General features: G+C 41.6%; 1 protein-coding gene across 1 annotated transcript in view; it reads right to left on the bottom strand.

The window, feature by feature from the left end:
* Positions 1-14,342, bottom strand: part of BOLL (boule homolog, RNA binding protein) — a 101,714-nt gene that overhangs the window by 77,896 nt on the left and 9,476 nt on the right. Inside the window, exons 3-4 of the mRNA XM_050969530.1 lie at positions 7,080-7,223; positions 2,425-2,516 (exon numbers count right to left, since the gene is read on the bottom strand). Of these exons, the coding sequence (XP_050825487.1) occupies positions 2,425-2,516; positions 7,080-7,223 (236 nt within the window). The remainder of the gene's footprint in view (positions 1-2,424; positions 2,517-7,079; positions 7,224-14,342) is intronic.

Here is a 14,342-nt window from a genome sequence, read left to right as displayed (position 1 = left end):
ATGATAGCATATATGAAAGTCCTGGCTAAAGTTCAAAGTGATAGTAAGGAGAGCTGCAAACTCATCATGAACTAAATCATTAAAAAAACAAAAATCACAAAGCATTTTGGGTAATAAATATAAAAGCCATGCCACCTGTGAACTTCCAAAAACTGTGTAATATTCAAAATATGTAACTGTAATACAATTATATGTGAAGATACAGATAGAAAACTGTTTACTGCAACTAGGTACATTCATAGTGGCGTTTCCTGCATACCAATATTTTTAAAGACATCAGCAAAGTTTTCTATTTCATTCACACTGACATCTCACTTAAGGATTCATTGCTAAAGCTCTTTTGCAGCGTCAAAGTTCCTTTGCAGAGTCTAAGTGGCTGTAAAGTTCTTTTAAAATATCAGGAAAATTCAGTACATAAACAATGTTAATAAGTAAAAGCAGCAAAGAATCCTGTGGCACCTTATAGACTAACAGACGTTTTGGAGCATGAGCTTTCGTGGGTGAATACCCACTTCCTCAGATGCATGTGAGGAAGTGGGTATTCACCCACGAAAGCTCATGCTCCAAAACGTCTGTTAGTCTATAAGGTGCCACAGGATTCTTTGCTGCTTTTACAGATCCAGACTAATACGGCTACCCTCTGAATGTTAATAAGTGTTAAGATTCAGAAATCAAGCAAACTGCGGCCAGGCGCACAGGAACTATCTATTCTGCAGTAAACAAGAGCTTAACTTCAGTTTCCTTTCTCTTTTCCCTATACAGCTTCTCTGGGGAATGGCAATAAGATGATCTTATTGAAGAGACTGAAGCAAAAATACCTGTGGGAAGAAAGGGTGCTACACATCAAGGTACCGAGTCAACACTATGTTGGGGAATGTTTTTGTGATAGGTTTTTTGCTTATGTTGAGGAAAGAATTTACTCCTGCTGAAAAATCTTGTTTGTTAGAGCAGTTTTATTGCTGCTAAATCAACCTACCAGCTTAGAACAGATAAGTTAATTCAAAACGTAAGGTTTCTACAGCAAACTTTCCTCATCCACATTTCATGTTTGTTATTTATTATTGGCATTCTGGTAGCACCAATGCGCTAGGTGATGATTACACACCAAGGAAGATACAGTCCCTGCCATAAAGAGCTTCCAGTCTAAGAAAAAAGCAACATAAAAACGTTGAGGGAGAGGAATGGATTAAAGCAGGTAAGCAAAATACATACTCTTCAGCTACTCCTCCATCTATTAATATTAGTCAGCTAGTTTCTTTTAGGTATCAAGGCTGAAGGAGAACGGAAGCAGAGATTTGGAGGATAGAGTAAATGTCTTATGGATCAGTTCAGGGAAGGAATTCTGTGTGTTACCAAGGGGTGCACTGGAAGAAAACACGAAAACCGCTGTCAGAGAGGTAGACAAATGGAGGTGGCAACAGAGGCAGGTGCAGACATTGGGGATACCATGATGAGAGACAAAGTAGTTAGGTAGGGAGTGGCAGAGCTGGTAACAACCTTGAAGGTGAGGAGAAAAGCTCCTCTTCTGGTGTGGGGCAGAAGCTTCTTCTTTCTGTGTTCAGAGTGAGTTTCAGAGACGCAGTGACAAGGGACGAGGAAGAATGAAGTTGCAAGCTGTCTCACATCTGCAAACTTAAGGTGCTGAAAACTATGACAGCCTTGTACATAAAAATGGATCTAATACTTATGCAGGTACTCCATACCCCCGATTACAAGGATCCTACTGCAACTCTTAGATGTGCTGCACAGAAATCCCAGCTCAGAGGAAAGCAATGGTGATTTTACACCATCTTTACACACTTCTGATTTTGTGCTGCTCTGTGGCCCCTGGCATAACAGACATCCCTAGGGGCTTGGCTAAGTCATGGCAGCATGTTCCCAGTTACCTATATGCAACATAAATGTTTGCAGTGCTACATGTTGTGGCCTTGCCAGCAACATGTCCCTTCCTCCCTGCTCCCGGTATGCCCTCTGCACTAGAGCTTGCAAGCGGCTCCTCAGAATACAGGCTTAGTTCCTGAGCTGGGGGAATCTGTTCCTGATTGGATTCAGGCTTTTAGCGCTCCTTTATTCCACCCTGATCCTTTTACATGATGTAAAGGGGCCAGAAAGGGGATGAGGCCCTCACCCATATTGTAACACAATGGACATTCTTGCCTGTGAAACTCCAGGTTAAAGTGAGGTCTAAGTGCTTAGAGAGGAGGAAAATAGTGATGCTAACCATACATTTATCAACACAACCATTCTGGGACACTGTTAAGAAAGAAAAATGAACTGAAACTTGAGTGTGCCATATAATGCAATGCCAGTAACAATGTTATAAGCCATGAAAATCACCATCAACTTCTATAGCACTTATTCCACTTACTATGATGTTTTCAGTGTCCACAATGGACACAATGGATATATTGCAACTGTACTAACCCCTTTGAAACTCCAGCTCTGTCATTTATTATCTTCACTTCTTTCACACACCCATACTGGGCAAAAAACTTCCTTAGGTCATTTTCGTTAGTCTGGTAAAATAAAGCAAAAGAACAAAATGAATGTGTTTGTTTAGTTATTAAATAAGAAATAACCACAATATTGCTTTGGTTTGGACACATTTAACAACAAACTACTTGTAAATCCTGGGAGCAACTATTTATTAAAAACACTAGAAACAGAGAAAAGCCTCCAAGGTGAATGTTTCTGTGACTGTTTTGGGAAGACAGTGGGTGTGGGTATGGAGGCAGAGCTGCGGTGTGAGAGCAAAAGAGAGAGAGAGCAGGTAATAATCTCAGTTTTAATCCTACATGATTTTAATCTTCAGAAATAAATCGAAGTATTTACTGAATTTACATTATAATTTTACTTCAATAATCTTGTAACTCAATTATATCTGAATTCCATTTTGTCTCAGACAAGTTTTTCAGTTCTATATTTTAGTGTCGTTTACAACACGAGGCATTATAATTTAGAGATCATTTTAAAATTTAAAACTGAGCAAGTGTGCGTAGACTTCCATGAATAATTTGCTAAGTTTGAAAAACAATCATTAAGATAGGGTGAAGTTATTAACCCATATTATGCAGGTCAAACTAAATTATCATAATGGTCCCTTTTTACCATAAAGTCTATTATTGAAACACTGTGTACTACAGATGCATAACATGTTCATTTTCTGTACTGATAAAAACATGTATCAAGTGTGGTCTTCCAGAAGATTTCGGTATCTAGAAGTACAGACACTGAAATAAATACACCAGGCATTTGAATGTCTGATCCTGTGTGACTGCTGATTTGGCACGTGTTGAATCTCATGCTTCATGGAAGTGTGCTGGTGCACATTGATCTTTGGTTTCAGAGTAGCAGTCGTGTTAGCTGGTATCTGCAAAAAGAACAGGAGTGCTTGTGGCACCTTAGAGACTAACACATTTATTTGAGCATAAGCTTTCGTGGGCTATAGCCCACTTCATCAGATGCATAGACTGGAACATACAGCAAGAAGATATTTATACATATAGAGAACATTTCAGGTGGAAGTAGCCATGCCAACTGTAAGAGGCCAATCAATTGAGGTGAGTTATCATCAGCAGGAGAAAAAAAACTTTTGAAATGATAATCAGGATGACCCATAGAAGGTGTGAGGACACATAACATGGGGAAATAGATTAAATTAGTGTAATGGCCCAACCATTCCCAGCCTCAAGCCACTCCTGGATGGATCTAGAGTTCTCAGAGCCTCAAGGAACTATATCAGAAGTTTTAATGTGTTTCTTTGACTCACAAGTCATTTTTTTAAATGTATGGTATATGCTGGAAAAATTATTCTTCCACTTCTCCAAGGTTTACACTGCCTTGTCTATGCCTCTGAGGAACAGGGGAGTTTTTACTGATTACAGAATTAATATAAGTTATCATAATGGTTGTGTCATTGAGACAATTGGTGAGTACTTGTTTGGAAGAATTTTATCTTCAAGATGTATTTTATAAAAAGGTGTTATTTTCTTGGTGCTGCAAAGAATTACTCTGCCCTCCTAATGAAGCTCCAAATACATTGAAGAGCCTGTACAATGTACTTAACTTCAACATTCCTTTCTCCAGGAAAGGACCAAATGCTCTACTAAGGTTATTTAGAAATCAAGCCAGTACACAGCCAATATTCATAACTTCAAATACAAAAATGATACATGCATACAAATAGGATTAATAGATTCAGCAGATCATAACCTTTGAGAGATGTTTTATGGCATATGTAGCATAAAACACATTCTAAGCATATTTCCATAAAGCCTTATGGGAGGTACCGTCACAAGGATACTAAGCTCCAAGTTACAAGATACAATAACTTCAGAGATAGATGGAGAATGTCAACTAGACTTAGGATGACCAGATATTCCAATTTTATATGGTCAGTCCTGATATTTGGGACTTTTTCTTATATAGGCACCTATTACCCCATACCTCAACCCTGATTTTTCACATTTGTTATCTGGTCACCCTAACTAGACTATGAGAAAGGAGATTTGGAAGAACTAGTAGATGGGCATATCAGAGGAAATGGAAGCAGTAGAACTGGTTGGAAAGAGGAAACATTTTTTGTGAAAATTTCACTGAAAACCTGTCTGTTTTTCCAATAATTTTGATTTTTTTCAACTAGCTCTAGCAAGCGGCTCTCAAGGATTATGACACTCTCTGGCTTTTGGAAAGATTTCTTCCCAGAAATGATCTAAGATTGGCAGGAATCTATCCTAGTTTTTGAATCCACATCTCACTAAGCCCATTTGGCAGTAAGCTTAGCTGAAAGGGTTATTTCCCCTTTCCAATGAAATTCATATTCCTTACTCTCACTCTCCAAGGGAGAGATAACCTAAAACTTTCCCACCTTTAGACCTCTCAGCTCCTGCACAAACAATTATACCCCCTTCATCAGACAAGATAAGTATAAACATTATCTGAAATACTGACGGTCCCTGGCATTGCTAGCCACAGGAAAGACAAAATTGGGAGGGAGACAGAAGTCTTTACTAGAATATTTTTTTTTTATATAAAGAACTACTCTGCCATCCTAGTGAAGCTCCAAACATACTGAAGAGCCTGTACAATTTCATCTCAACAGTAAAAACATGAATTTCTAATGCCTCAGCCACATGATCAAAAAGATCCTGGAAGCTCTTGTAATTATTATGCAAGATATGCTGGGTAAATTGTCAGCCATAGTTGTTGGTGTCATTAAACATAACCCTAAGTAACTCGGGAAGGTGGAAGGCCACAAGGGTATGGAGCCTTCCTGGTTTTAGGCCTCAGCAGACAAGAGTCCCTCCATGTTTCAACTTTAATTGACCTAAAAGGCCAAGTGTAACAGCCGTTATCAGTTGCAACAGTTCTAACTGGTCTAAAGCAGAAATAATGAGGCCTGTGCACCTTTAGCAGAAGGACAAGATAACTTGCAGAAGGAAAACTTACTAACGAGCTGCCGCGGCCAAGATTACTTAATGCACCTGCGCTTACGTAATTGTTACACGGGGAGGAAGAGGGGGGGAGAAAGAAGAAAGAGAAAAAAAACGTATAAAAAGGGAAAAGCCGCTTGTGTAGGGGTGCTGGATCTGAGGCATGTTAAGTCTCCCAGCACCACTTTGAGATCTCAAATAAACTTTGCTTGCTTCTCCACCCTGGTTTCTGTTCATTGGCGCTAAGCACTCCAGGCACGAACCACTGTTGCTTGCCTCGGGCACCCTCTGTGCCTGCAACATAATGATGGACAAGATGAATATCCGCCACATCCATTCTTTTCTTTCTCTTAATCTGAGTCAGTGCTCAATGGATCCTCTGACTAACTGCATTAAGGCAGAGAGGATACTGATGGTGGGAAAGAAGGAACAGTTAAACAGACAAAAGAAGCAGAGGTCCATGGTTCTAAAGTGGTAAAAAAGAAAATGAGAGCAGCATGGAAATCACCAAATGTTCAGATCAGCAAAGGAGTGTGCATATGGCCTCATATTTATTGCCTTTTGGAGGGTCCAGAACATGTAGCATCAAGGCTGCATGTGTTCAGTTAGGTTATGTACTAGCAATACTCTGTGGCAAATCCTTAAACAAACATGCTTACTCTTCCTAGATATTATCCTGTGTAACAGGATGGCTTGCCCCTTTATCTTCCACAGGCCTGTGCCCAGCCAACCGATTACTGACGAGGCACATATGAGCAACATTAGCTGTCTCTCTATAAAGAGTAGCAAGAAACGGAAGAGGAGGAGGTAGAGAGAGAGTTGTAGAGACTACCAAAGAGAGGTGACTTAGTGGTAGCTTTGGAGGATATACTCCTCAGGGCAGAGACTAAGGCTAGCAGGGTAACTGCCATATTGTCACTTTGGTTTGATGTATTGGAAAATGAACAAAAGCCTGGCCAAAAGGGCCTGTGAGACTGTTCTGTGTCTATTTAGTAGCACAGCCTTGAAGGAGGGGGGAGCTGATGGCAGGGCACTGCAGAGGCATCTCAAGCGATGAGGGATGCACAGGAGACATGACCCCACAACAAAGTAAAGAAAATATGACAAAGTAAGGTAAATATGCTTAACTTCTTTTTATTGTGAAATGGATGAAAAGTCAACAGAGCTGAAGATACAGATACTTACTAATAATATGGAGATGTTTATTACCTACAGTACTGTGCTGTGTAGAAAAAAGGAATAAGGAGATTTTGTGATTCAAAGATGATTAATGTAGTGTACTAGATTGTCATTTTTAGCTCTATCTAGAAGTATTTTTTTTAAATTCTGCTCTAAAAATGTATAATCTACAAAACATCTGTATTACAAATAAGTTTTCAGATATTTTTAAAAAGAATGCTTGTAGCAGTTCAATATGCAAATAAAAATAGCCATCTTTCTGTGTCAAAATCAGATAAAACACAATTTTAAGGCTTAGTTTACACCTCTAATTAGGATATTATTGCAAAGACCACCATCATCTCACAATCTTATATACACTTATACCTAAAATGCATAAAATTAATGAATATATAAAGTAAGACTAATAAAGAAAAAATATCAAAACATTTATGCTATTACTTATCTACCAAGATTAGAAAAAAATACCTTAAAATCGATTCCTCCTACAAAGATGCGATTAGGAATAACCGTTCCAAATCTTGGGGCACTCGTTGGGTTATTTAAAGGCACAGGTGACACAGTGTTGGGGGATGGAGACAAAGAGTCTGTTTGTGTCTGATTTGTGGTTTGCTGTTTGAAAGAAAAATATTTTTGTAAAATTTATTTCTGACATTTTGTAGAGTATAAACCACTAAAGCAGGGTTTCTCAAATGGGTCGCCGCTTCTGTAGGGAAAGCCCCTGGAGGGCGGGCCGGTGTGTTTACCTGCCCCGACCACAGGGAGCCAATCGCGGCTCCCACTGGCAGCGACTCCCACTGGCAGCGGATTGCTGCTCCAGGCCAATTGCTGCTCTGGGCCAATGGGAGCTGCTGGGACATCACCAGTCCTTCATGAGTTCTCAGAGATACATATAGGGCTCCTATCATCACAGTATGTAAGCTCCTTACAATCATAAGTATTTATCCTCATAATACACTTGCAAAGTTCCCATTATCCCAATTTTACAGATGGGGAACTAAGCATAGAGACTGGACATGATCCAAATCCTACTAATCTCAATGGGAGTCTTTCCATTGATTTCAAGAGGCTTTGGATCATGCCATGAGTGACTTGCTCAAGATCAACCAGGAAGTCTGTGGCAGAGCTTGATATTGAAACCAGGCTTCCTGAGTCCCAGAGCAGTGTTGCAACCAATTTTCACAAATTCACTCAAAAGAACTTGGTATCTACTCTACTAGGCCTGGTCTACAGTACAGGGTTGGGTCGAATTTAGTCACATTAGGTCGATTTAAAAATGAATGCGTCCACTCAACCAACTCCATTCTGTCGACCTAAAGGGCTCTTAAAATAGACTTCTGTACTCCTCCTCGGCGAGGGGAGTAGCACTAAAATCGACTTAGCTGGGTCAAATTTGGGGTAATGCAGACACAAATTGACGGTATTGGCCTCTGGCAGCTATCCCAGAGTGCTCCACTGTGACAGCACTTTGAACTCTGATGCACTAGCTAGGTACACAGGAAAAGCCCCAGGAATTTTTGAATTTCATTTCCTGTTTGGTCAGCGTGGTGAACTCAGCAGCACAGGTGACCATGCAGTCCCCCTAGAATCATAGAGCGCAGAATTTTTCTACACTCCCCCTATCATCTCCGTCCCTGAGGTTATTGCAAATTAGAAGGCGAAAAAAATGCACTGACATGATTTCCAAGCTCATCCAGTCCTCCCACACTGATAGGGTACAGCTTAATGCATGGAGGCATTCAGTGGCAGAGGCCAGGAAAGAATTAAGTGAGAGTGAAGAGCAGAGACAGGACGTGATGCTGAGGCTAATGTGGGACCAAATGGACATGATGAAGCGTCTGCTGGGGGAGCAAATGGACATGATGAAGCGTCTGTTGGAGCTGCAGGAAAGCCAACAAGAGCACAGACCCCTCCTGCATCCATTGTATAACTGCCTACCCTCCTCCCCATCTTCCTTGGCTTCTCACCCAGACGCTCAAGGGGGAGGCTCCAGGCACTCAGCCACCCCACTCCAGAGGATGGCCTAAGTAACAGAAGGCTGTCATTCAAACAGTTTGATTTTTAGTGTGGCTACAATAAGCAATGGGCCCTTGTCCTTCCCTCCTCCCCCACCCCACCTAGGCTACCTTGTCCGTTTTCTCATTTTTTTAATTAATAAAGTATGCATGGTTTCAAAATAAGTTACTTTATTTTGAAGGGGGGAGGGTGATTGGCTTACAGGGAATTAAAATCAACAAAGTGGGCGGGGTTTGCATCAAGGACAAACACACACAACTGTCACACAGAAACCTGGCCAGTCATGAAATTGGTTTTCAAAGCCTCTTTGATGGGCAGCGCGCCATGCTGTGCTCTTCTAATCGCCCTGGTGTCTGGCTGCTCAAAATCGGACGCCAGGCAATTTGCCTCAACCTCCCACTCCACAATAAATGTCTCCCCTTTACTCTCACAGATATTATGGAGCACACAGCAAGCAGCAATAACAATGAGAGTATTTGTTGCATGGAGGTCTGAACAAAAGCGCGAGCTTTTAAACATCCAAAAGCACATTCTACCACCATTCTGCACTTGTTCAGCCTATAGCTGAACTACTCCTTACTACTGTCCAGGCTTCATGAACGTATCCCCCAAGCTCGTCGCTGAGGAGCAAGATGGCAGAGTTGCAGGGGAAGTGATGGACCCATACACCATGCCCTGAAGGTTGCTAGGAGCCGGGCAGGGAAGACGTTCCCAGAACTGCTGGCCAACCTACATGTCCGAGGACTGTTACCAGTCCTACTGCACCGTCCGCTGCCAGCAGCACCCAGGAAGACCAGTACGGATCCCCCGAGCTCGTTGCTGGGGAGCCGAGCAAAGTTGCAGTGGAAGCGGTGGATGATGACAGTTAGCACTCCTACTGCACTGTCTGCTGCGAAGGCAAGGAGATGCTGCTGTGTACCAATGCTAGCTGCTGCAGGTGCTTCTGTGTTGAATGCTTGGATGTCTGGGTAGGGCAAGGTACCTCGGCCAAGGCAAAAGAGCAAGAGCCCTGGAACTGTTATATGTGTCAACCACAGAAGTGCTATGGGGTGTTACAGCACCGGCCGGACTGGAATTTACGGCTGCAAGACCTCGTCACCAGTGACAAAGGACAGGAATATGATGCACCTAAAATCTAAAAAGGCCCACACATTTCCCAGAGTCACTATCTTTGATAACAGAATGGCAATGATTGCATTGGCTACTTGGATCACAGCAGCCCACACAGTAGACCTACCCACAACAGCAGTGGTGATGGTGAGCTGAGCGGGCTCCATGCTTGCTGTGGTATGGCATCTGCCCGAATAACCCAGGAAAAAAGGCGCGAAACGATTGTCTGCCGTTGCTTTCACGGAGGGAGGGACGACTGATGACATGTACTCAAAACCACCACGACAATGTTTTTCCCATCACGCATTGGGAGCTTAACCCAGAATTCCAATGGGTGGCGGAGACTGCCAGAACTGTGGGATAGCTACCCACATTGCACTGCTCCATAAGTCAATGCTAGCCCTGATAGTGAGGATGCACTCAGCTGACTTAATGCGCTTAGTGTGGACATACGCAATCGACTGTATAAAATCAATTTATAAAAATCTACATCTATAAAATCGACCTTATTTCATAGTGTAGACACACCCCTAGACATGTTAGGGATCAGCTTAATTACTCATTCATGTTGCATGTTTTGATAACGTGAATCACAGAATGGTTAAGGTTTTTTCTGCCCTTATCATTAACAGCTGATTTATTTTTGCCACATCCTTGCTCCTGGTCAGCTCGTATATATACCAGTGATCACACTCCAACTGTGTATTTCAAAGAGGATTTTTTAAGCCTGTGCTGAAACTGTAGAACAGACAAGTGTGACCGTTCTTGAGGCAGCTGGTTGATTACTTTTCTGTCACTAATCGATGACCTTGAGCCATTCCATTGATATGATGTGCTTTCCCATCCCTACAAACTAGCATCTAAAGTGATTCCATTGTGGAAGCCCACAGACATTCCCTTAATTAGTTTTCAGCTTTCAACCAACAGCTTAAAATATGACAGACATGGCAGCATTAGCAATTTTTGGAGGTCCTTAAGAGTTCAACTTCCACTGAGAGGGAGTGATATCTGAAGACAACAGAGAAGGATCTGTAATTGTACTCTGCACCGTCTATCCTGAGTATGTCTGGTTTAGAGCTGAATTGGGTTTTCACATATAGAGGTTCTGAATAAGAATTAGCATACATTTCTTTCTGTTGAAAATCTGCTCTGTTGCTCCAGAAACAAACAACTGTGGAGACGGCTACCGTGGTCAACATTTCAGCTTGGCCAGTCTAGCCAGTCATTCAGTTAAAGGAAAAGACACTCCTTTCTCATTCTCTTTACTCTGGTAAAAGTTTGAGATGCATCATCCAAACCAAACCGCAACATTTGACATAAAAACTGTTCTGGCTACAAAGCACTGGAACCACAGATGTAAACATAAAAACAGGTTATGGAGATAAGTTTCAGTACATCCAACAAGTAGAATGATTCATCTGAGTAGATTCCTAAGAGACATAATTCAAAAACTCTTTCCCCTAAGGAATGTATTTACTACTTTGAACTTAATTCTGGATTGGTGTAAACAGACTGAATGAAATTGTTGGGATATTTGAAACCACTTTCTGCTGTATAGCTGTGGCGCCTAAAAGCCATTGGAGTGACATTTTATGACTCATAAATGGAAGAAACAAAGCAGTCTTCCTCCTATTAAGTTAAGGGTTGTGTGGCTCAGCATATTCCCAAAACTCCTTAAATGAGGAGGTGGTGGCATCCAGGGCTCCAGCTCCTCTGCCCTGGAAGCAAAAGAAGCGATTCTTACCGGAGCCTCTTCTCAGACAATATGATCTGGATTCTTTCAATCTGTAGCCGGAGAGTGAGGACCCGAAGTGCCACTTAAAGTGGTATATCCTGAGGAAGGCCAAGTATTCTTTCTATCTAGGAAGACTGTTGAATTCACTAGGGCTTTACTGCTAGAAAGAGCTTTCCCATGAAAGAAAGTGCTGAGAAGCTTGTCTCTGACATCTAGCTTTCTGATTAAGAGATGTCCTATCAAGAGCATCCCTATCATGTTCATTTGTATTTTTGATATTAGGGTATGCCAACAAAATATTTGGGGCCTGGTGATCGCTCAAGAGAATGGGATCTATGGTACTGAGTCCACTGGTTTTTCCTCTTCCAACTCTGAAGTTGGCCTATTTGGTTAATAAAGGACATATCATAATTTGTCTTGCCCTTGGCTCTGGGGATTAGGTATGGATCTCTCCCTTTCCTGGAGGATATTAGGTCCCTAAGATTCTCCATTGTAGCTGGAATTCTGGATCCTGAATAATGACCTTGGAACAGGACTTGTCCTTTCAGAATATCAAAAGCAAAAGGAAGCATTTACTCCTCAGAGGAGGAGACTCATTTCTCTTTCTACAAACTGGCCCTCTGTTTTGAATGTCCTAATAGATGTCTTCATTAAATTCAAGACAGCTGATGCAGTTTGGACTTAAATTTCACAGGCTTGCTCCGCCTTTTGCTGTGCAGCCTGGCTGCTGTAACTCTGAGATGGAAGAAGAGATGCTGCCTAGTGGGACAAGATAGGGTGCAGCCCATAGAAGGGTTAGGATCTTCATTGTCCATTGCCAAGGCCTTTTATTTTCTCTGTGGGTTGCACCTTTAAATTTCTGTCCTTCACCATGTACACAAAACACAACAGACATCTTGTTCTCAAATTTGCTTTTATCCTTGTTCAGCTTGAATCACCCAGACACTAAGCCTTTCACTGAAGAAGTTTGTTCTTTCTGGCTGTTAGTTTTAATCTAAATTAAAATAAAGGTATTTTAGTTTGAACTAAACATATTTTGCTGTGTGTACAAAAACTCAAGAAGTGGAAAGGAGGCGGTACCACCTGCCTACTCAGGTTTTTAAAGGCAGATGCAGTGTTGCTGCATGAGCAACTCCAACTGAGGAAAGCAGTTGGTTCACGCTCTGCAGACCTAGGAGGTGAAAAGACTGGGGGGTTGGAGACCGCATAGAAGCCCAGAGTGATCTCAAGGGAAGGAAGTCCAGATTTGTAACGGTGTTTAAATGCCTAACTGTGACTGATTTTCAGGAGAATTAGGTGCCCAAATACCTTAAAAAAACTGACCCAAAATGCCTAGGGAACGTAGTGGAAAATTGACTAGCTGTCACTGATACAGGCAGTCTAAATCCTCTCAGGAATGTATCTGCCTCATTCAATACCTAGGTCTCTTCACAACTGAGAGGGCCTTGGAAAGCTGGAGCTTCAATCCCTGCCCCACTCTTGCAACTGAAGGGGCATCTCAGGAAAAGGATGTTCTTACACTTTTATTTATATTGCACTGTGACTTTTTTTACCTAGAAGTAATAAAATTGTTACACTTTTCTTTAACCTGACTTTTCTTAAGCTAGTAGGAATGTATGAATATTTAAAAATTAGCAAATTGCTGCACAAACTTCACAATCTCAATACATGGAAGCTTCCTGATTCGGGACGGGTGGTGCGGGGTGGGGCAGGGGGGAGGAGCAGCATGGCAGAAATCAAACTTCTCCTAGACACTGTTACCATTCAGATTACTCTTTATTTAGACTGTCTGCTTCATCTTTTGATTGTGTATCTCTCATTTATTCACTAGATAATATCTTGTTCTTTTATTAAATTTAATACTTATACGATCTCTGCTTTTAAGCATTTCTGGATATGTCCCAAACCCTTTTACCTTCTTGTGTGTCCTATCAAAGATAATCTTCAAGTGAGACAGTGGCAGCAAATAACAAGAAGGAAAAGAATATCAATTTTATTTTTAGCTTCTAAGAAACTGAACATGCAGTGAGTCAATTTAGTGTCTGCTAGGTGTCCTAATGCAGTGGTTCTCAAACTTGGGCCACTGCTTGTTCAGGGAAAGCCTCTGGCGGGCCGGGCGAGTTTGTTTACCTGTGTCATAAACAGATAGCTAAGGGTTAATGTCTCTTTCACCTGGAAAGGAGTAACCTGAAACACCTGACCAGAGGACCAATCAGGTAACAAGACTTTTTCAAATCTGGGTGGAGGGAAGTTTTGGGTGTAAGTTCTTTGTCTTGGGTCTGACCCTCTCGGCTATGAGAGTGATTTTTCTACCTCCAGGCTTTCTAATCTTCTGTTTCTAAGTTGTAAGTACAAAGATAGTAAGACCATAGGTTTATATTGTTTTCTTTTGTATTTACATGTGTGTAGTTGCTGGAATGTGTTAAATTGTATTCTTTTTGGATAAGGCTGTTTATTCATTTTTTTCTTTTAAGCAAATGACCCTGTATTTGTCAGCTTAATACAGAGAGACCATTTTTATGTCCTTTTCTTTCTTTTTATATAAAGCTTTCTTTTTAAGACCTGTTTGAGTTTTTTCACTGGTTAAGGCTAAGGGACGAAGGGAGAGGGAAATCTCTTTGTGTTAGATTTACTAGCCTGACTTTGCATACCCTCTGGGTGAAGGGCGGGGGGAAGAGATTAGACCTCTCGGTACTTGTGTTTCCAGGACTGGAAGCAGGGAATCTCCTAGGGTCGTCCAGGGAGGGGAGCCTGGGAGGAAATAACAAGGGGAGGGGGTTATTTCCCTTTGTTGTAAGACTCAAGGCATCTGAGTCTTGGGGTCCCCCAGGGAAGGTTTTGGGGAGACCACAGTGAGCTAGGCACTGTAT

The sequence above is a fragment of the Gopherus flavomarginatus genome, chromosome 10 (genome assembly GCF_025201925.1).
Source record: "Gopherus flavomarginatus isolate rGopFla2 chromosome 10, rGopFla2.mat.asm, whole genome shotgun sequence".
Classification (NCBI taxonomy): Eukaryota; Metazoa; Chordata; order Testudines; family Testudinidae; genus Gopherus; species Gopherus flavomarginatus.
Note: the sequence above shows the minus strand (reverse complement) of the source record. Positions and strands in the feature narration are given on the sequence as shown.